General features: G+C 32.4%; 1 protein-coding gene across 3 annotated transcripts in view; it reads right to left on the minus strand.

The window, feature by feature from the left end:
- The window catches only part of LOC124369085 (latrophilin-like protein LAT-2), a 381,707-nt gene that overhangs the window by 238,625 nt on the left and 120,586 nt on the right, over window positions 1–22,496 (minus strand). For all 3 annotated transcript variants that reach the window (XM_046826807.1, XM_046826804.1, XM_046826808.1), the window contains exon 2: window positions 5,439–5,465. In XM_046826807.1, the coding sequence (XP_046682763.1) occupies window positions 5,439–5,465 (27 nt within the window). The remainder of the gene's footprint in view (window positions 1–5,438; window positions 5,466–22,496) is intronic.

A 22,496-nucleotide genomic window follows, 5' to 3' on the forward strand; every position in this document is an offset into this window, starting at 1 on the left:
ATCATTGAAAATAGTTAAATAATTTTATATTCTGTTTGTAATAGTTTTACATGTAGAACTAAAGTGAATATTATACTATTCCGTTTAGCATGTGTACATGCATAAAAAATAATGTTTTATTTATGTTTGAAAGTAACTTACTATCTCACGCATATGAACGATAAATAAAAAAGATAGAAATACAAAATGTGCACTTTTGAAGTTTTAAGTACCACAAATATCTACACTAAAATGATTTGTCAGTTCCATAATAATTCTTTTAATTGCCTTAAAATGTACAACGTTTTGTTCTGACTGTTTATGTTCTCACACCTTACGATTTATTATTATATTACAGTCACCTTTCCCTGGGAGGCGTTTAATATTGTCTTCTTAAGTAGATCTCACTGATTTCTCAGGTTGTGGATCTATCTGATTACCGGACACGGGAGTGTTAGGAAACATTTTCATAGTCGGCTTTTTTATGAATTATCAACTCTACAAATTATTTCAAGAGCATAAGAAAACTGCAGAACACCTGATCTTTGACTGTGCTACGGAGTGTTATGCCATATTTGGCACTCTAAGCACGGACAGTGAATTTCCCTGTTCAAAGTTTTGTGAGACTTCGAAAACTGTAAACTGGTAGCCATCATGTGCAAAAGGACCTGAGAGCATGGCGATAGGCCACCCCCTAGAAGAGGATGAAAGTAATAAAAATGTGATTCGATTTAAAGTTCAAGGTCCTAATGTTATGAAAACAATTTGTTTGTTATCGTTGTTGTGAATAACGTTACTCCATGGATCACATATGTTTTATAGCGATTTACCATCATTGGAAAAATGGTAAAAAACATCCTGATGGCATTAGAAGTTTCAGTTATCTATTCAAACTCCTTGCTGTTTGTTTATACTTTAATATAAGAACTACATAATTATGATACTGCTATCTATTTTGTATTCTACTGAATTTAATATGTACATGTATATTGTGTTAACGGCAAGTTAGCAATAGCCTGTATGTTTTAACGGCTGCATTCCATAAAAGAACTAATTAGATTTTTTACATATCCTCCGAATACCAATCTTGATTTTAAACTGTAAAGTGATGAGTTAAATTTAATTTGTAAACGAATAGCTTAGTTCGTCAAATAAATGCATATCTAAATCAAGTACATTTGGTTTTATATGGTTTTTTCAGCTGGTTTACAATATCTTAGGTGTTTTTATTTATTTTCTCAGAACATCAATCTTGTTTTTGAACTCTAAATAAAACATTTGATTGATTTGTAAATCAATAGCTACGTTTAAGACGTTTTATAAGAACAGATTCTTAGTTGTCTTCAACCTAAGATGTCAATTTAAAATTTCCGATAGCTGACCTATATTTTGTCCTTTAAACTAAAAATTCCATTGTTTATTAAAATTGTAAAACCTATGCATGCAACATTTCCAACAATATGGAGTAAGCAATATCTGAAAATATGGATTTTAGTAAATTTTAAAAACCACTAATAAGGTTGTTAAAACAATTTCCGAATAAAAATATTCCTGTTATACATTTGATGAAGGTGTGTTATTAAGATATTAATTATTTATATAAAAATTATCTAAAGATGAATTATATATTTTATGGGACAAATATAGAACCCTGCAGGGCAAGTTAACCGGGCAAACACTCAACTCATTAGCAGTCCGGGCTCGAGCCGCCCTAACCATGATAAAATAACAGAAGCACACACATATGTCCTTAATGTGTTTTGCTGTTTGCGGCTACCTTCCCCAACCTTTTAATGTCCTCAATTACACCCCTTTCCCTTCTCATTTCTCCTACTCCTCCTTCTTGAAATATTTATTAATGAGGAATTGTTTTCCAATTACGAAAATAAATTGTTTTTTTTTTCTTTAACTGAAAGGCGTATAACAGATATTTGTATGTTTATCATTAAAATATACTGTACAGTTTTATATCTGTTTGATAAGAAATAGATTGATTATTTATCTTCAGAACAATTACAGTGCATTTATAGGAAACTTGTTTCTTGAACCATCGAATTCAGAGTGTGATAGGTGAAGGCTTATACACGATGTATTTATCTTCAATTTGGCCTAATTTTATGCAAGGGTTTAATGATATAACAACAATAGTTTTCACCTAAAACGGACATCAGTGTTTTCCTTGCGTAATGAAGCTCTTTATTGAGCTGGTTATATGTGAATAGGCTTTGCATGAAGGCTAATTGTTAGGTTAGCTATATTTTTACTTTATGAAACTGCTTTTATAAGATTTAAGTTGAATGAAACTAAGAATTAGTACAAGAACTAAGAATGTTAGCCTGTTACTAAATTATATATGTTAACCAATAAACCTCTTATACGCAAAAATAATTATAAAAACAAAATTGAACTGGCACAAATAAACATCAAGATTATGCAGCCTTCATTGTTACGTAATTAGTAATCTTATAATAAATCTTCAATAAACAATAGTATTGTTTAGTGTATTACAGGCATATATTTCAATCTGTTTTAAGTTATATGTTACACTCTTATTCAACTAGTAACCCAATAACAGCAATTTTATAATTAGTTCAAATTATATAATTAGTATCAAATTTTTGTGAGAGAATAATTTTAAAAACAAATATAAGTGTCTGAGCTTTTCATCCCATTTAACAATGGTCTTCCTATTACAAACTGAGCTTATCTATCACATAAACTCAGCTTTTACCTTTCTTTGAATTTTCCCACCGGTAAATACGAGAACTGAGAGAAAGTGTTTCAACAACGCAACTATTCTATGCAAATATTTTCTTTTCGTATCACCAAGTCAAACTAGTGGTTTGAATAGAAATGCATAGTGTTTAGTCTGTGTATACGCAAACACTTTTTTTGTTTTAACTTGTAGATATACTTAATGAAACTTTTTTATATCCCATTTTAAGACATTTAAAGACAAAACACGTGTTACTGCAAAATTTTTTAACTATGAAATTGATGATGATTATTTATAAACTACTAGTTTCTAAATAAAGGAACAAACTAAATGCAATTCAAACTTATAGTTTGAAAATTATTAAAAATTAAATTGTTTTCAATCAAATACAATTCAAACCGTAGCAGACCCAATACACATTCAGATTTAAAATATATTTTATAAGGACGAGTCTTAGAGAGCTTTAAATATGTCTAAAAAATGTTTTACAATTGTATTTTACCAGATTAAAGTAATTGGTTAATTCATTTGAAATTGATCGTATTATAACAGATTAAGAAAACAGATTATGATGATTCATTTCATAAGGATAAACACAACTAAAATGGTAAGTTTGTAAAATGTATACAAGGGGGATATTCTAATTCTTTTAAAACACCCCAGGTTGGTATAACCTTTAAACGTTTAATTTTAGATGGGATATCTGACCAGTTCTGAATCCGGTCAAACTATGTTATGCCTAAACTAGTTTAAGAAGACTGAATATGAATTTTGTCCAGAAGTCTGAAATTTCTATCCTATTGTTATTTTATAAGTTTATGTTTGGGAAAACGCTCAACACCGGCCCTTGGATCTCTTCCGCAATTTGTGTTAGAGGTATATGTCTTCTTTAATTTCAAAAGCTAACATAGTTTCGACCCAGACCGAAGATACTGTACGAGATTGTGAACCACATTTACTGAAAGAGACAGGTTGGTGTTCTCTAGGATATTAGAAATCGAGTGTTTTTATTAGCAACAGAAGAAAAAAAGGATATCTTTTCCAGTCTGAAGGTCGAGAGAAATTCTTCAATACATTGCTATTTTCGTATAATTTACACTTTCAATAGCTTAAAATTTTGTGAATGGAAAACCCGTTTATTAAATGTTTGAATCATTTTGGGCATTTAGAGAAATCATACCACTTTTATTAAGAAGAAATTATAGCTAACCTTGTTTAATTAAAACCGTGTAATGCAAGAAGTGACAACTACATAGATATATTTGAAGGATTTATAGATACATCCGGAAAATAAGTAACATGGTTTAAGAAATTACACTATTTATAAAAGGGAAAACAAGATAATTGAAAGTTTTTTTGGGCGGTGGATCAATTTGGATGGTTCATTCCAAAATCTATAATTCACACTGTTTAACACAACACTCTATATTGGGATCCAACATCTACAAGTTGAACAATGCCAATCTATTTTCACTCGCCAATATACTAAAAGGAGGCTTGAGTACAGAACATGTATCTCACCTGGAAGTCGTCTATAGCTCGTAATAAACAAGATAGCTTCCTTTCTGAGAGTGAAACAAAACTTTTGTAAACGATTTACCCCTAACTGTAAGGACATAAGTATATACTAACGTATCATTGATTAATGACAGATCATATTCTAGTTTCAAAAATAGTCATTGGGTTATACAAATAGACGATCTGTGACGTTGCATACACCATGTAGCTGCGACAATGTGGCTCTTTCTCCTACCTTGTAAGGCAAAGACTGCATAAAAGAATAAGAGGTACTGTAGAAAATGAGGAGTAGATAAAAAACACTAATTGGCTTACAAATGAAGATACACGAGACTGCACTGAATTACATCAATCTATCCAATCAAAATTAAATACGGGAAATTACAATGTCATCACAAACAAACTAGCTAATGGACGTCAAAAAGGTTTTAATTACCATTTGATCGCCCTACCATTCTATCCTCCCTCGTTTCGGAACTTCCCCAGAATCGTTATGCAAAACACATATAGTTAATTTTTATGATAAAATACGCAAAATTAAGAAGATACTCGTTTTTAGCTATGATGTATGTAAACAAATATATCCTGAAATTACAAATCTGTAATTTATAAATAGTCAAAAGGAGTGTTATTTATGGTTAAACCGGTCAAGTATTACTGGGACAGCATTAACAATGTAATACAGTACTAATACTGTAGATTTAAATATGGAACAGGTGATAACGGTTTGCGATAGCTAAATAATGTATTGTGATTTAGTAAGTTATAACATTTAACTACTTTTAATAGACCGTAGTTTTAAGGGAAATATGAACACAGCTTTCTGATTTGTTTAATATTTTAACAGATAAAGTATTGTGGCTTCAACTTTGAATAAAAAAAAAACTCAAACATTCTTGTCAATATTTTGTTCAGGTTGTTGATGTTTGGAAATGTGAATAATACTTTTTTAAATATCCTCCTTTATATATTTAGCATTATGCAAAATTAACCCTGCATTATGAACTCTTTTTTATCATAGAATTTGTCTTGGAATAAGAACAGCTAGTGGTCAAAAGAACCGTTTCCGAAGACTTGTCCAGAGAAAGAACTTGTGTAAATCATGTTAATAACCAATAAAACTGTTATTTAGTACTCATTTTGTTTGGATCTAGGAGAATTATATTTTTTTCCTATAAAATGAACCATTTTTTGTAACTTAAACATAGTTATGTATTTAACTGACCTGATTTTTTTCTGGTTGTTCCATCATCTGCAACAAAAAGATAATAGGTTAAGATAGGTTTTCACATTAAAATACCTAATTCAATACAATCTATTGATAGCAATAAAATTAGTTGGACTAAACTAGCCCATTCGGGACCGTCCTCTTTTCGTTGGTCATATAAATAAACTTGTTGAATACGTATTCCTGTTATGGAAAGTCATTTATTTCAATCTTCTTCTTGTTGGTTTATAAGTCCTTTTTCACTGGGAATTATTAATACTCAAATCCGCGTCCATAGCATTGCTACATAAAGAGACGTAATACACGATACTAGAATGTCCTCTATATGTACCAGTAGGATAATGTAGGTTAAATTGTTTTCATACACTATTATAACTCACACATTCATAGTATAATAAACGCATAGTAATGTATAAGAACGACGAATGTATGACATCCTGATATCGTATATATTAACTGTCTTAAGGCCCGTCGGGGGTTATAAGAAAATTTTTAATGACAGCCTATGTTGAGTTGTACATCATTTTAAATTTCTACTTGAACTGAAAACAATGTCGCAAACCGGACTTCAAAAGGTTGATCCAGTCGGAATAAATCGATGTTCAAAGTTTAAAAATGTTTAATACCATTATTACATAAGAAATAACTAATACTGTAGCTGTTAGAAGTTAAGGGGAATACTTACTGAAAGTCTTTCAAAGTAGGTGTTCAAAATGTTCACCATCGGCCGTCTGGCAATGTGCTAACCGGTTATAAAAGCCGGCTACTGCATTTTGTATGTATTCTCGTGGAATAGCTTGAGCTTCATGTGATATCCTATGTCTGAGTTCGTTCAGATCTGTAGGCTGAGTTCTATACAATTTGTCCTTGATGTAGCCCCATAGGAAGTAGTCAAGCGGAGTTAGGTCAGGGGAACGAGCCGGCCACTCAATCACACCACGTCTTCCAATCCACGGTGTGGGAATACTGCATCTACGTATTGCCTTACCTGAACACCATAGTGTGGCGGTGCTCCGTCTTGTTGGAAAAAAACGTGTTTGGAAGTCAGCGCCCAGAGTAGATCCTAACTGATTCGTTTGGATTTTCAATGAAAGACTAAAGAATGTCTAATGAGCCGTCTTCGTCTGTCACAGTACTTGGTCGTCCAGATCTGGCTCGATCCTTACCACTACCAAAGCGAGCAACTGTGTACTGTGCTGTGGATTTAGAAATAGGAGCTCTATCAGGAAAAGTAGCATTCAATAAATGTGTTACTTCTGCAAACGGTCTTACATTATCACCCCAGCCGCACATCATTAAGAGTGTAATTCTTTCAAGCTCACTAAGCGACATCTCTTAAAACTTATAACTTATAGTAAAAGGATATGGCTGCAAAAAGTACTGTAGCTTGAGTGGAACTGATAAGTGCACTGATAGACAGATAACAGCCATTATGGGGAAGTCCAGTGGATGGGAAACCCTGACCTAGAGGCACTGCTTTCACTTTTCATTGTACTTCTTAATGAAAGTACAGCAGTAGGTTTTTCTGATTACACGTAGCACATTGTCAGACGGCCGAAAGGAAACATTTTGAACATCTACTTTTAAATGAGTTCACTAACTTTTAATTCCCCTTAACTTTTAACAGCTACAGTATTAGTTATTTATCAGTACTGGTATTAAACATTTTTAAACTTTGAACAGTGGTTTCTTCCGACTGGATCAACCTTTTGAAGTCCGGTTTGCGGCATTGTTTTCAGTTTAAGTAGACATTTAAAATGATGTACAACTCAACATAGGCTGTCATTAAAGATTTTTTTATAACCCCCGACAGGCCGTCCCCCAAAGGTGAAATCCGACCACCATGTACACAGAAAAGTAGCTTACAATTTTCTGTAACGGTATACCAAATTTGGTTGTGATATCTCTTGTCGTTTAAAAGTTATAAAGTCGTCCTAAGACTTAATGGTCACCCTATATATATATATTATATATATATATATATATATATATATATATATATATATATATATATATATATATATAGATAGATAGGACATCCTGGTATCGTGTATTAGTTGTCTTGAGTAATTATAGATAATTAATTCATGAAACCAGGATGTCCTATATATGTACCAGTAGGATAATGTGGGTTAACCTATAATTGTTATACACTATTATAACTCACATTTGTCTGTATAGTATTGCTACCTAAAAACAGCAAATACACGATACCAGGATACCCTATGTATGTAACAGTAGGATAATGTGGGTTAAGCAAAAGCTATTAACAAGTTTACTAACGTTGGTTGGTTGGTTGGTACAAGTTGGTTGGTTATTTTTCTGGTGATGTAGTGTGGTGACTGGTTGTTTAATTTGGTTAAAACTTTATTATTCTGTAATATTAGTATGACTTTTTTTGTTTAAACTCGAGATTGGAAGATTGGTGAACTTCTTAACAATCAACTGTTACTACTGAGCATGAGTTCATTTTATTTAAAAGGTTTAAATAATTAGCCTAGAAACTAACCTCTACTAGCTATTTTGCAACACAAGTATTTTGTGAAAATAATACATTTTGTTTCAATTAAAACTGAAAAAAGCTGAAAGTGTTTGTGAAATAAAATTTTGTAAACAACTGTTAACAGCTGATTTTGACATTTACATTTTTGTGAGTTGGGTCTAGGCTGAACTGAGGTCATTTGTTGATAACGGTTTTCTACCTGCCAAGTAGAGCTTATCAGCTATGTCCTGTATGGCTTGCTAGCTCAGTCGGTTAGAGAGACAGCAATTGGTTCTGGTGTTCCTGGTTCAATCCTCACCATTGGCAATATATTTTTGCTTATGAAGAAAATAACTTCTAATTGAATAAAACACATTTATGTGTATTGGATTATGTTTATCTGTACTTCAAGAAAGAAAACTTGTTTGGAAATACTTTCCTTAATAATATACTGTAGGTTTATTACCTACACTGAAGATTTGTTTTTCCTTCTTCATACTTCATACAGGCAGCCAACCGTATTTGAACTATGAATACGCGTAGTCGTAATAATCTTGAGGCCGAAACCAATATGGCAAATACTATAGAAAATGAAGAAGAATCTTTGTGTGGAAAGTGCAATGTGCCAGTTTCCAATGAAATGGCTATGGGGTGTGATGGTTTCTGTCAATTATGGTACCACCCTTATTGTGTGGATATTGACAATGAAATGTATGCTGTAATCAATTACATAGCCGTGAAGGTGAAATGGTATTGCGAGGCATGTAACAATAAACTGAAAATGCTTATCCGCAAGTCATCGAAAGTTGACGACCGTTGTGATTGGCCGAGTATAATTAATGTAGTCCTAACAGAACTTGAAAATCAAAGCAAGAACAATGTTTTACTGTGTGAGAGAATCGATATGCTTCCCTCCCAATATCAAAAACTTAACAGCGAACTTCGTGAAATTAAAACAAACCATGTAACTTTGAATGAGATTATGCGCATAAACGGTAATTCTCAAGTAATAGACACTCGAACATGTGTAGGTCGATCTACTAATCACAACGTAACTAATAATATTGAAAGCTCTATTGCATCTAGTACTCTGTGCCACACAGACAGGAGCCAGCAGACGAAACCTGATGCTGTCAATACTACCGCTACCCGCTCAAACAACATAACCTATTCCAGAGTAGTTAGAAACAGTGCTCTTGGCGCTAAGATGGGTGGAAATGGTACAGTCTCAAAAAATAATGACAGTGACAAGGATTTTGTGGTTTATATCTCACGAAGGAGAAAATCTGCTATAAAGCATGCCCAAGAAAGAGATAACAGTGGTGATACTACTTATCAAGAAAAAGCTACAGCTAGACCTATTGTTGGGATAAAAACAGGGGGTAGTAGTAAACTAAAAATTGCTAGTAGAAGATCTTGGGTGTTTGTCTCTCGTTTGGATACAAGTGTTGCCAAGGAAATATTGAAACATACTTGAAAGACTCTAAAATCGGGGACTTTGTTTGTTTTGAGTTGGAGACTAAATATGATACATACAAGCCTTTTAAAATTGGTGTAAAGGACTCACAGTTTGATCAAGTCATGGATCCCGAGTTCTGGAAAGAAGGTATACTCGTTAAGGAGTATAAATGCCACTGCGTAGGCAATTCAGAGGTAATTTTTTAGGCAATCGCAGAGGTTAGATGACTCTAGCCTCGTGAAATCAAACAGTGATAACGGTTTGCTTGGTTTTTTGTACCTAAATATACAGGGTCTTAACAATAAAACTGTCGTTCTTGAGAACTATATAGTGAATCTTAACTTAGACTTATCCCCGATCGCATTCATATGTATCACGGAACATTGGTTGTGTCAAGATGAACTTTTGAATTCTCAACCAGAAAATTATTATTGTGCGGCAAATTATTGCAGAACTGATCATAACAGAGGTGGCGCGGCAATCTTTGTGAAAAATAACTTAGAAACCAGAGAATTAGATTTAGGATCATTCTGTTCCGAGTTGAACTTTGAAGCAGCGGCAGCAATTGTGGACAATTTCAAGCTTATCATCATCTACATCTACCGCTCGCCTGGGTCTGACCCTAAATATTTTCTCAGTACATTAGAAGATCTCTTTATACACCTGACAAAATGGGATGACTACACCGTCATAGCGGGTGGCGACTTAAATGCTGATTTTTATGTAACTACTACAAAGACCACAGCAGTCGAGTTTCTTAATCTAGTTCGACAATTTAACTGCTACTGTTTGAACTCAACTAGGGGTAATAACTGTCTTGATAATGTTTTTGTAAATTTTAGTTTAGACTACGTAAATTGAAATGTTGTCAAAAATTTTCCATTTACTGATCATGATGGTATGCTTATTAATTTGAAAGCCATAAATAGATCCATGGCAAAGGGAGCTTCATCTAAACATAGTATACTTAAGGCTAATTCCTCTTACAAATTTTTCCTGCCTAAGAAAAGTATGTCTCGTTTAACTGATGTATGTAAGACTTAATCTTGTCAACTGGTGCCTGTTTTCCGCACAGTGTTTTTGTAATGGAGCAGCAATGTTCACATGTTTTTTTACTATTTTTATAAATATTTTGAACGTTTTTATCGATGGAGAATGGTCTCAAGAAGTTGTCCTAAAATATGGAGTGCCGCAGGGCTCGGTTTTGGGGCCTTTGTTATTTTTAATAAGTATTAATGATTTGCCTGTAAATGTTATTAGTAGAACTTTCCTTTATGCTGATGACACAACTTTCTTGAATGTTTCAAATGATATTGTAGAGCTGAATGATTTGGTGAGGAGCTCTTTAGAAGAGGCAGGTGTGTGGTTTCGAGCCAATGGTTACCTATTAAATAAAAGTAAAACTGAAAATGTAATATTTAGCTTAAGGCCCTACAATCAAGAACTTGTAGAGTTGGAAACTGTTAATAATGTTAAGTTTCTTGGTATTTTTATTGATCACCAGTTGACCTGGGGAACACATATAGACCACATTCAAACTAGACAGTCTAGACAAAGGAAATTACGACAGTAATTGGTTTTTTAAGTTTTTTTTTTGTCTCTGTTTGTAACTAGAGTTATTGTTAGATTGTTACAACTCTAGAGTTCTATTTCTATTGAGATGTTTGAAACATTGTGTAAACACAGATTATATTAGGATGGCACATTTCGCTTTCTTTCAGTCAATAATGAAATACTGTTTGCTTGTATGGGGTAACTCTCCAAGAATTGTTGAGATTTTGAAATTGCAGAATAATTATTAGAATAATTAATGGCTCAGCCCCATTAGATCATTGCAAGCCTATATTCATTAGTTTAAAAATTAATACTGTTGTCAATCTTTACATTTTTGAACTTGCTGGTTACTTCTTAAAAAATTACCAGAAATGATACTTAAAGAAGACCTACATCCATACAATACACGCAATAAAGATAATATTAGTTTTCAACAATGCCGATTAAGTAAAATGTTAAATAGCCATTCCGTCATGTGCAAAAAAGTCTATAATAAGTTTAGTTATTTTGTTAAATTGTATAGCTGTAAGGTTTTTCTTTAAAAAAAAAACTCAATGACTGGCTGTTAGCAAATCCTTTTTATAACATTGAGGAAATCCTAGAACACCCTGCCATAACTCTGTAATATATTGTCCGTTGATCAAATAACTTTTTACTTGTTGATTCTTTAAATAGTTTATTTTTGTCCTTGTTCACTGTTCTTACTAATAGTCTTAATTTTTTTGTTAACTTGTTGAATTTTTTATGAGGTTATCTATTTATATACTTATTTATTTATCGATTTATTATTATCAATTTTACAGTGTTTTTACAATTGTTTACAATTGTTACATTCATTACATTACATGCAATACATACATTGTTACTATTTTATACGGCTGAGTCTTTTTTTACTGCTCTAGTATGACTAAGAACAATGTAACGTTCAACAATTCTGACATTGTCAATACATGTATATATGTTCATGACAATAAAGTATTATTATTATTACTACTAACGGTTTCCAAATTAATAAATTCACTTGATTAGACATTACTACATATTAAAATTAATAACACGCGATCAGTAAAGATTTAAACACTGTAAATCTGGCACAAAAGCATGATAGGAACAGAACATAACAGGAGGAGTGTAAACAGTACTAAGAGTATGGATTCTGCCCGCATCATTCTCAAAGCTTCGTTTATATTTGAGAAACTGTCCACTACTGATATGACCTAAAACTTATGATAAGTACTAACTGACAATTTTATCTACTAAATATTTAATTAACTATAAATATATTCATTTTTAAATTATAGTAATAATTTGTATGGGAACATTTCCAGTCATAACCAGATTAAATGCCAAGATTTTTAAATTCAGGTTTATTGTCATTAATTACATTATTAAACTAAGTTAATGTATAACGATTTAATAGTGAAAATATCACGATTTGACATAAACATAAATCATTATGATAAATCTGATGTCTAACTTCATTCAGCATGTCCATACTTTTCCCCATCAGGCACGAAGAACCCATTTTTACACGTGCAAAGTAGGGCATTTTATCGGTCATAGTGCATGAGCTAATTTAATGTCTGGTCTTGAAATTATTGATATTTATTACACCTGTCATAGAATATGGTAAGTATATATATCAACTAAGTCGGAGAAAGTAACTTTAAATTTCTAGAACAGTAGAAGGACATTACAATAATATCAAAACTGTATGTGATCAGTGTATTTTATAAGCCCTACCCCCTATATTAACTTTGTTATGGATAGAGATGAAGTTTATTTTGGAGCATACTTGTATAAACAATTAGTGGCTAATTAAATTAATTGTCCTACAAGACCCGATCACCTGTGAACAGTTTTGGAATGAAAAATGGTCAAAATCTTTAAGTCCCATTTCAATTTCACTCATATGAGACTCTCGGAAAGCCTACCATATACTTCTTGACAAAAATAAAGCCTGGATTCAATGCCACGTGTCACAATTTGTAAGATTTCAGGTGTGATGAGGTTGTAGGCGTATTCGATCCTTGTCCTTAATTTATCGAGGTTTGCGGGCTTTGTATCGTAAATTTTACTTTTGAGAAAAAATTAAAAGAAAAAAATCGAGAGGGGTAAGGTCAGGTGAACGGAAAACGTTCAATCACATTCTTAATTGGCCTGTTGAAATTCATGCTCATAAGCACCTTGTACGAACTCATTTATTGCTGGAACAATGACGTTACGTAACATGTCCAAGTATTTAACACCAAGTAAGCTGCCGTCAGTAAAAAATAGCCTAACAAATGAATTTTCCACAATGCCTGCACATAGATGTAAGTTTTGTGGGTGTTGCGTATGAGCTTCAACATGGGTTAACGCTTGCCAAATAACGGCAGTTGTGCAGTTTGACTGTTCCGTGAAGAAAAAAATTATGCTTTATCAGTTAAACATATCAAATAACTATTATTATTTTCAATCTTTTGCATTTCCTCACAAAACTGAGGTCTTCGGTCAAGAACGTTTTCAATTAATTTCTGATTTAGTTGTACTTTGTATGGATGAAACTTATGACCCGTTACCATTTTATGTACAGTATGTTTTGCAATTCCAACGCCAAGCGCAGTAGAACACAGTGATTCTTGTGTTTTTGGCACAATTTGGCTAAAACTGTAATTTGAACCTCTTCTATCGTAATGGTAGGGCGCCCTACTTGTGTAGCATCTGTGACAATAGAAAGTGATTGAAAATTTCTTACCTAAAAACGGTATGTTCCCAGTGTATTGGTATATCCGGATAGGCAGCATTAAATGAACTAATTTCTTCATAAACATTTCTCCCAGCTTCATCATAAAACAATATCATCTCTATTTTATCTTCATTTTACCAAACAAATTTTTATTAAATACGAAATAGCAATGAAATGTAACATAGTGACTGGAATGAATGTGTCACACACACTAACTGGTAACCAATAAGAGATAACATTGAAACACAAGCCATTGCTATTCCAAGAACTTTCTACTGTACTTCGGTAAAACAAAGCAAAACATAATAATGCTATGTTATTCATAGTTGTTGAAGTTTGTTAATTCTTGAAATGACTCTTTTTACGATTTGGTGTCATAAGTTCTCAAAATAAATTGTGAATGAATGTTTTATCTGCCTTAAAATAACGTTAAACAAAACTTACATTGCGGGGTTATAAAACAATTCTACCTGTAATGAGCCACCAAATTTAATAGATTGACATTTAGAGACCTTTAGTTTGTGCCATTCTGATTGTGATCTATAAATTGAGGTATCATTTGCTAGGGGTTCCTATTTAAAAATTTTGCCTTATCCTTAAACTACTCTATTTTTTATATACCTCCTCAGTTGGTAATATAAACATGCTCCAAAGTAAATAACTTGATCTCTATTCATAAGACAGTTAATAGGGTTGGAAATTTTAAGACATCCGATATATATATATATATATATATATATATATATATATATATAATATAATTCTGGTATTCATCATAATTTTGATATGACTGGAGACATATATGTGAGGATAGAGGTGGAGTGATGGCAGTAAAATATTCACCAGTAAAATATCATAGGCTTTACAAAGAATTACACAAAACTAGTTTCTTTGTTACTGTAATTAAACTTATCAAAAATTGTATACTTACTGGTAGGTCCTTAAATTATAGATAAATTCCTCTTTTAAGTCAATTATATTCCCTCCTCCTTAACAACTTTACAACTGAATCACATCTAACAAATAAAACTCAATGATTTCAGTAAAGCGATTAACTACTTTAAGATTTTAAACAATTGAAAGTCGAGTTAATCTTCAGTTCACCTTCCTCGTAGCATAGCGTCTGGAATCTGACGCTGTCACAGACCCAAATACCGGAATCCGGAGTCATGCTCATCTGAAGAGATCATAAAATAACGTTGGCAAAAAAGCTGCAAAGGGTCTCCTTGCATCGTTTCAAATTAAGAGACACGTAGATTATTAAATATAGAAATATAGTGTAATCCAGGTGAACACGTATTCTCATTGTCTCTTCAAGGGCACAATTGGGCATACCTTACAAATTTGTAACTGACAAAACAATGTGACAAACTACTCCATTTAATATGTTAATACAAACAATCTGATATTAACGAAATTAAAAATAATAGGTTTTTTACAACTGTGAACACAATGAAAATACCAAATGAGATTTTAGACCAACTATGATTATGAAATCTATGGCATTACATTCCGTAGAAAAATTTTTTGCAAGGTTTTAGATTGAATTTACATGTGGTACACACGTGTGAAACAATCCCGAATTTCATAATTTGTCGTTTATATTATATGGTGTAAAGTAGTGAAGGTGCAGATTTTTAGAGAATATTCAGCTTACAACAAAATTCGTTAGAGTAAACTTGATTTAAAGATAAATATTTACCCTAAATCAAAAATGTAATAAAGGAATGTTAGATTCATCACACCGGTGTTTGTAAATATGTGAGTCAATCTTGAATTGCAATTCGACAGAGAAGTACGCATTGATGGAGAACAGAGATATTTATATGATACAAAAACGTCCATCAGAATTGACCGACACTGGCTATATTCTTGGAACCGGGATTCCTTTTGCATTGTATATATAAGCCACAAACCTAGTTATTCGTAAAAACGATAAACTAAAAGTCTTCAACAAAAAATAACTATCGTCAGTTGCAAGAGTTTTGATGAAGTCGAAAGTAAAAGGATTTGAAATACTAATGATGAATAAATATAGTAACATTTTTGTAGCTTAACACACTTATAAGAAACTAACATATATCTAAACTAAACTTATGTCTGTCTCAGGAAACGAGATGAATAGATAAAAATTTTCCATTTTCTGTCAATTAGTCAATAACAGAATTATTAACTTCATTTTGGATATTGATAGTCCATTTTTAACCATTTCGATACATTTCAATTTCGGCCCCCTATCAAAACTAACGGCTGTCACTTTTTCTCACGTGAAATTACCTTTACAATTTCAAGGCAAAACTAGATTGTGTACTTATGGAATGCAAATTTACTTATATCTACTCTCCCGGCCTAGTTTATAGCTTACGAGTTTACGAGTCTTACGAGCTTAAGAGCTTACAATAACTTCCCATCTGTGGTGCGTGTAAACTTTTCAAACAAACTTCGTGACACTTCAAAAATCAAATCACCCAAAGCACCTCGCTTTACTCTAGACCTATCCAATAACTAACTAGTAACGTAAGTTAGTTTATTAAATATTGCCACACAAAGGAAATGCCAAGCAGTATACATTTATCCGACTTTCTTCATATTATTTAGTAATTATTTAAGTCAACGAATAATAATAAAAAGCATAGACTATAAAAGAATACGCGACAATGTCCTTTTATAAAATATTGTTAAATTGTAGGAAATTGTAGGAGGGAGAGAGAGGAAAGAAAAGTCGAAATCAAATCGAAGTCTAACCTTGCTTCATGTAACAAATGAGATGGTTCTGACTCTGTAGTGAGGTCGAAATTTTGTCACTGTGACTTGTTATAGGTTAGATAGTCTTCCAACAGTTGTTCACTTGTATACATAGTTCCTGTAATGCAGTAAACATTGTAGATGTCAAATACTGGTGTCGTGCTGGAAGATAATGCACTCGATATAAAATAAACAGTACTACACAACCAAGACAAAATTCCTCATTTCGTTACACACACAAAAACACTAATTTGTTAGTGATCTACCGTTTCAGCTATAAGTAATAAAATAATGCTTTTCATTAGTTATTCCCATTAGTACTTTATCTATTTTCAATTCTTTAGCAAGAATGAAAAATACTAATACAAACATTCATTTGTGGTACTGACACCAAATGTCAATAACTTTAGGGCAGAGGCCGAGCTATATAGTGTCGTCAGTGGACAGATTATGGAACTGTGCGAACCACACATATCTTATTATGTTCTGTAAGTTGTTCTAGTTTCTCCTTATAACCGTAATTTTGTAGTATATAGTAATTTTGGAGTTTGTCTATAGTAGTATCTGATAACCTCCCTCACAGTGATTTGCTGATTTTTTTAACCTTTCACAATCTTGCACAATCTTCGCAAACGGCATCACAACCGTTTTAAAGGTGGCCTACTGTGGTCTAATTCATCTATATTTTAGGTATAAAGTAAAATATTTGGTAAGTTTTCATTAAATCAAAATTACTCAAGCGTTCAAGCCTCATAGAACTCTATTTGAAATTTTTATAATAAAGAGTCATATAGGATCTTTTATAATGTAAGGATTATTAGGTGTCTGAATAAATGTGGTTGTCATCTATTTAAGATGACAGTGTGTTATTTTAGTATTGTTAAAATGGAATGAAGACTGGAATCTTTCCAAAGCAGATCTTCTTCTCGAGCACTCTACTGAAAACTCTAATACTGTATTAGCGTTTTCCAATAAATTAAAACAACAGTGCCTTGTTGTAGCCTTAAAGAAAACATCAGATATAGTTATGGAGGGAATGGGTTTAGTATGACAAGTAAGTCAATACATTTCTACAAAACCCTCAAGCAATCAGATCTAGGTAATAATTCGGACCTACCTCATCTGTACGCCAGCTTTCAAATCAAGCTTTTATACTATGTTACAACCATCTTTCCCAAACTTAATGAATTATTCGTAACCATTCTGTTTAAAAAGTAATGTTGATTCTCTTATTTGATGCAGTGACTTGGATTGAATGTTAAGAAAAATTATGTCATAAGTGACTTTTATGAAATGAGTTATATATTAAAGTAGTGTATTCTCGCCAATCAAAATTAATTTTCGTATTAGGGGAGCGTTGTTTTTCTTGTTCTTCATTCGAAAGAGCAAGAATGGTTTTAAACTCAAAAAAATCCACAGTGCCTAGTATAGAATTGTTTATGAAAATAAAACAGGTTGTGAATTTTCCACTAAGTCGCGGAATGTTATAAAGAAACAGTCCGCACAAGCCTTCTGTAGAGTGTAAAACATGTTATGTGAAGCACGTTGTGCTGGTATATTTAGGGCTTCACCTGATCTTTACTGGACTTTAAGGTATATATTTGATTTTACGACGCACATTATTGTTATCAAATTTGACTTCAGCAAGTTCATTACCATGTGTTTTAATTTGTTTATAGTTTTAGTGCATGCTTAAAGTTACGTCTTAAATTTGACGTCAGATTTGTCCTATACCTGAAGAAAAGTACAGATTTCAGTCCTCAAAACGCCGTGTGTTATTACTATATAGCGCATATTGGTGGCAAATATATGTAATCTTGGCATCCTTTTTGAGGTTTTACTGAATGTCACGTGTAAATATTCTCACCCCAAGAGTATTTATTCAGATCATATATGTAAATGATCTGAGAGTAGGCTAACTTGTGGAATTGTTACTATGCTAGTGAGGAATGGATGATAATCACATGACGTAACGTTAAAAACTTGAGGCACGGTCTATTACTGACAAGGAGGAACAGATTCTAATGCCTAACCTGGAAGATAAAAAAAGAGTTAAAAGCAAACAGTAAAACATAATGAGCCTATTTTCATACGCAATAATATAGTGTTGAAACAATTAACACAGACACATGTAAACGTTATTACTTGTTGTTAGTAAATAAAATTGCATCTATTAGCTGGAAACAGATTCGAATTACTAGGTAGGGAAATATAAGAGAAGACCGAATGAGGACGATCCGAGATGCGAGTCACAGACGGAAACCAACTGGGCGGTTTATAATGAGGAATCCGTAAACGCAGCGGAGCGAGGAGAGGGCCTGACAATGGACCTCAAGGTTATCCACTCTGATCTGTTCCTGTCGTCAGTTAGTATGTCACAATAACCTCTCTTCTGCGTACCTTGGAGTCGGTGTCGCGAATATCTTAGTTCTGCTCTACCATCCTTATACAGTTACAGTTAGTCTCCAGTATAAAATATTGTTATAAATTATATCGAGCTATCATGTCGTAATTGAAAATACAGTATGTATGGACCATTGCAAGTAAATACAAATGGAGGTGCTAACTCCGATACACTTTAATCAGTCGCTTTATTTAATTATTAATTAAAATACTTAGTTCAATGATTGCTCAGCCTAATTTGTCAATAATGAATTCTTTGATTCCTTATTCTCTATGGGAATTTGGTATACTGTTGCAAATCGGAAATCATTAGCTTATATGCAATTGTAGTAACTTTTTAGAAGCGTTTTTCTACTTCAGTATTTGAAATTTACTTTTCATTGTTCAAAACTGTAAACTTCTTATAATGGATGCATATGGAGAAATTCAGCTTCCATAATATTTATTTACATTTAATAAATTACACAAAATGGGATAAACGCATTTTTCAAAATTTTTAGTTAACACAAATAAAAAATATTTTACTTGTTTAGGAAATAAAAACGATATATTGTCATTTTCACAATTTGCTTAAAATGTATACCACTTATTGAAATAGAGCTTTTAATTATTTCGGTTTTTTATGAAAATACGAAACACAAAACACAGTGATAAGAATAAACTGCGTCCGTTGCTAATTTTACCGATCTGTGTCGTATCCAAACAGTCATATCTCACCCACACCGCATTGAATACATGCCAAACTCAAAAGTGTGTATGTATCCATCATTTCGACTGCATCGTTATATTGAGATAGAGTTTGTGACAAAATGTATCAGTAAGTGAATCTCGCATTCTACATTGGTAATGTAGCTTTTTCTTGATCCATGACTGGCTTTAATGTATTTATGATTCTGTCAATAAATGTTTCTATATAAAATGAGGTCTATAGCACACTGTATGGTTGATACAAAATCAGAAAATTATATCTAAGTATTTTTAGTTCTAGTAATTGAATCAATTTGTAACTTTGGTGTATTTGTGATATGTAATAAAGCAAATACATATTTGGGTTCACCTAATACTAGTGATTTGTAAGGCTTCCATAAATGATATTCACTGATCTTGAAACGCAGAAACGTGGCTACGGACTTCGAAGTAAGGAATTGTAACCGTACAGTGTTAAAGCATACAACCTTAACACCACAAGTGTAACGTATTTAGTTTGGGTGTATATAAAAGTTAAAAAAGTAGATGTATTTTTAACTTGTCTGGTATGTTTATTATTAATCTATTTATATGTGGCTCATGGTCTTGTTTTAGTTTCATTGTTTTAAATCTTTAACTCTTGTTAGATTTCGTTACACCGGCTATGTTTAGTTGATTATTTCACGTAGAAGGTTAACAGGCTGTCTGATTTTGGAATTTCTTAGTTTATTTCTTAGTCGATTATATTAAGAAAGATTTGTAAGTGACTCTAACCTAGTCAACGTTCAAATGTGTAGTCTTCGATTAAAATTTATCTCAATATTTATACTAGTGAATACAATCATCTTATCTTAAGATTCTAAACACACACACACACACACACACACACACACACACACACACACACACACACACACACACATACACACACACACACACACACACACACATATATATATATATATATATATATATATATATATATATATATATATATATATATATATATACCATAGCAAAGGACGGTAACGATTGTGTTCAGATATGTGGTACGAAAACCTTTCCAAAACAGTTTGTCACTTGGAAATTAGCGTAAATACTTATCGTTGAAAATTGAAACTAATAGTTTAAAATGGTTTTTGTATATTAAAATTAATTGCCATTTATACCGCGAAAGATAGTGCGTAGGACACGCTATAAACCTCAAGGTGAGATCTGTCACCAGTTAACAGTACACATGTAGCATATGCGATTTTTGTTTTTTTAAAGTTACTTCGATGTTTCGTGGTGGTTATTTGTTTTACACTTTTGAATATTTTGTGAAAACCAGTTGCTACATTCTAATATTAAAAAATATACCTCTTCATTGTGCGTACTGTAATAAATACTTCTATACGTTCTAAAAGTCGAACTGAAGCTCACACAAGTCACGCCTTAGTTAATTTTACAATACACGTTTTTATTTTAATGTCAACTGTCAAGCGTTTGAAGTATAAAAGAAAAAGGTTTTAGTAACAGTTCTATATAGTGAACGATAATTTTGATTTCCAAACCACTACTGTACCAATGACAACTAAGGCGGGCTTGACCCAAGTACAGGTTCGCTAAGCAGCCACCTATCTAAATTAAATCCAAGCTCGTCACTGCTCGACCCAGTTATATTACGGTAACTAATGTACTAAGTATAATACGCCCGCCCATACAACAACAACAAATTCATTTCCTTGGCTAAGTAATAATTTCTAAAACTTGTTATAAGAATACTGGTTTACTTTAGCTTAATAAAACACATTGTTGCCACACCTCACCAGAATACGTGGTTTACTCTGATACAAAGGTGTAATTGAAACAAAGCAAACACATAGTTATGAAATAGACCTGAGTGCTTATATAATGGCATTTAAAACAGGTTGATATAGTTTGTATATGATGAATTGCACTCGTTATATAGTTACATAATTCCATTTGTGGAAAATTGCAAAGAGAACAATGTTTCTTAATTATTTCTGCTAATACAAATTATTGAGAATACTTAATGAAGTTTTGTATTTGGCATGTATGGCAATTAGACTTTGTTATCTTGGTTTGATTTCAGAAGATGATAAGCCATAAATCTATACATGTAAAGTTCAAATGCTAATCTCTTGTATTATTCACGAAATCTATATCAACGAAATAATTTTGATTAAGTTTGTAAAACGATTCATCTTACATTTTAATAAGACCCCCTAAGCCTATTCAATAATCGTGACTTTTCTATATTTGTTTGGAGAATTCATTTTTGGAAATGAGACATCCTATGAACGGTAAGAGTTATGAGAAAGACGGTGTTGGATATTTCTCAGTTATACTGAGGAAATCCGCAAAAAGCGGGAATATTTAAAATGGTGTATTTTATTATAGTCAGAAGGTATTCGTATAGTTATTTTACGTATACATTTTCTCATTTTTTGGACCTACCTAGAAATACAAATCTTCACAAGTTCTTTGGATACGCGAGTTTAGATATAGCTGAAAGCATTCTTGTGATTTTATGTAACATGCTTAATAAGGAGAATTAGAAGTCACTTTGGATCTTTGTAAAAAAGGTTCATTAACCGGCTGCAAAAAAGCGGTGTTTGCATTTCCAAAAATATTATAACAAGTCCGTGGTGAAAACGTGGAAGAGCATTAAGTACTATCATCATAAACAGCAACATAATAAGATTGAAAAGAATTATCTGCTTTCTTTCGTTTCGAAGACAAAAAAGCCATTGTTCTACTTAGTTAAGAATACATCATCTCCAATTATTGGGCGAGTATGCCCACTGGATATGATGACTGTTGAAGTACTCGTTATAAAGGTATGGGTGATATAAAATAGGACTATTGGGTATTGGGAGGTTTATGAACATTCACTGTGATTGTTTCACTTACTATGACAGCCAGTATAAACCTGTTGTCTACATAGATCTCGTGGCCTATAGAAACATCATGAATACATTACGTCGGGTATGT

This window comes from Homalodisca vitripennis, chromosome X (genome assembly GCF_021130785.1).
Source record: "Homalodisca vitripennis isolate AUS2020 chromosome X, UT_GWSS_2.1, whole genome shotgun sequence".
Classification (NCBI taxonomy): domain Eukaryota; kingdom Metazoa; phylum Arthropoda; class Insecta; order Hemiptera; family Cicadellidae; genus Homalodisca; species Homalodisca vitripennis.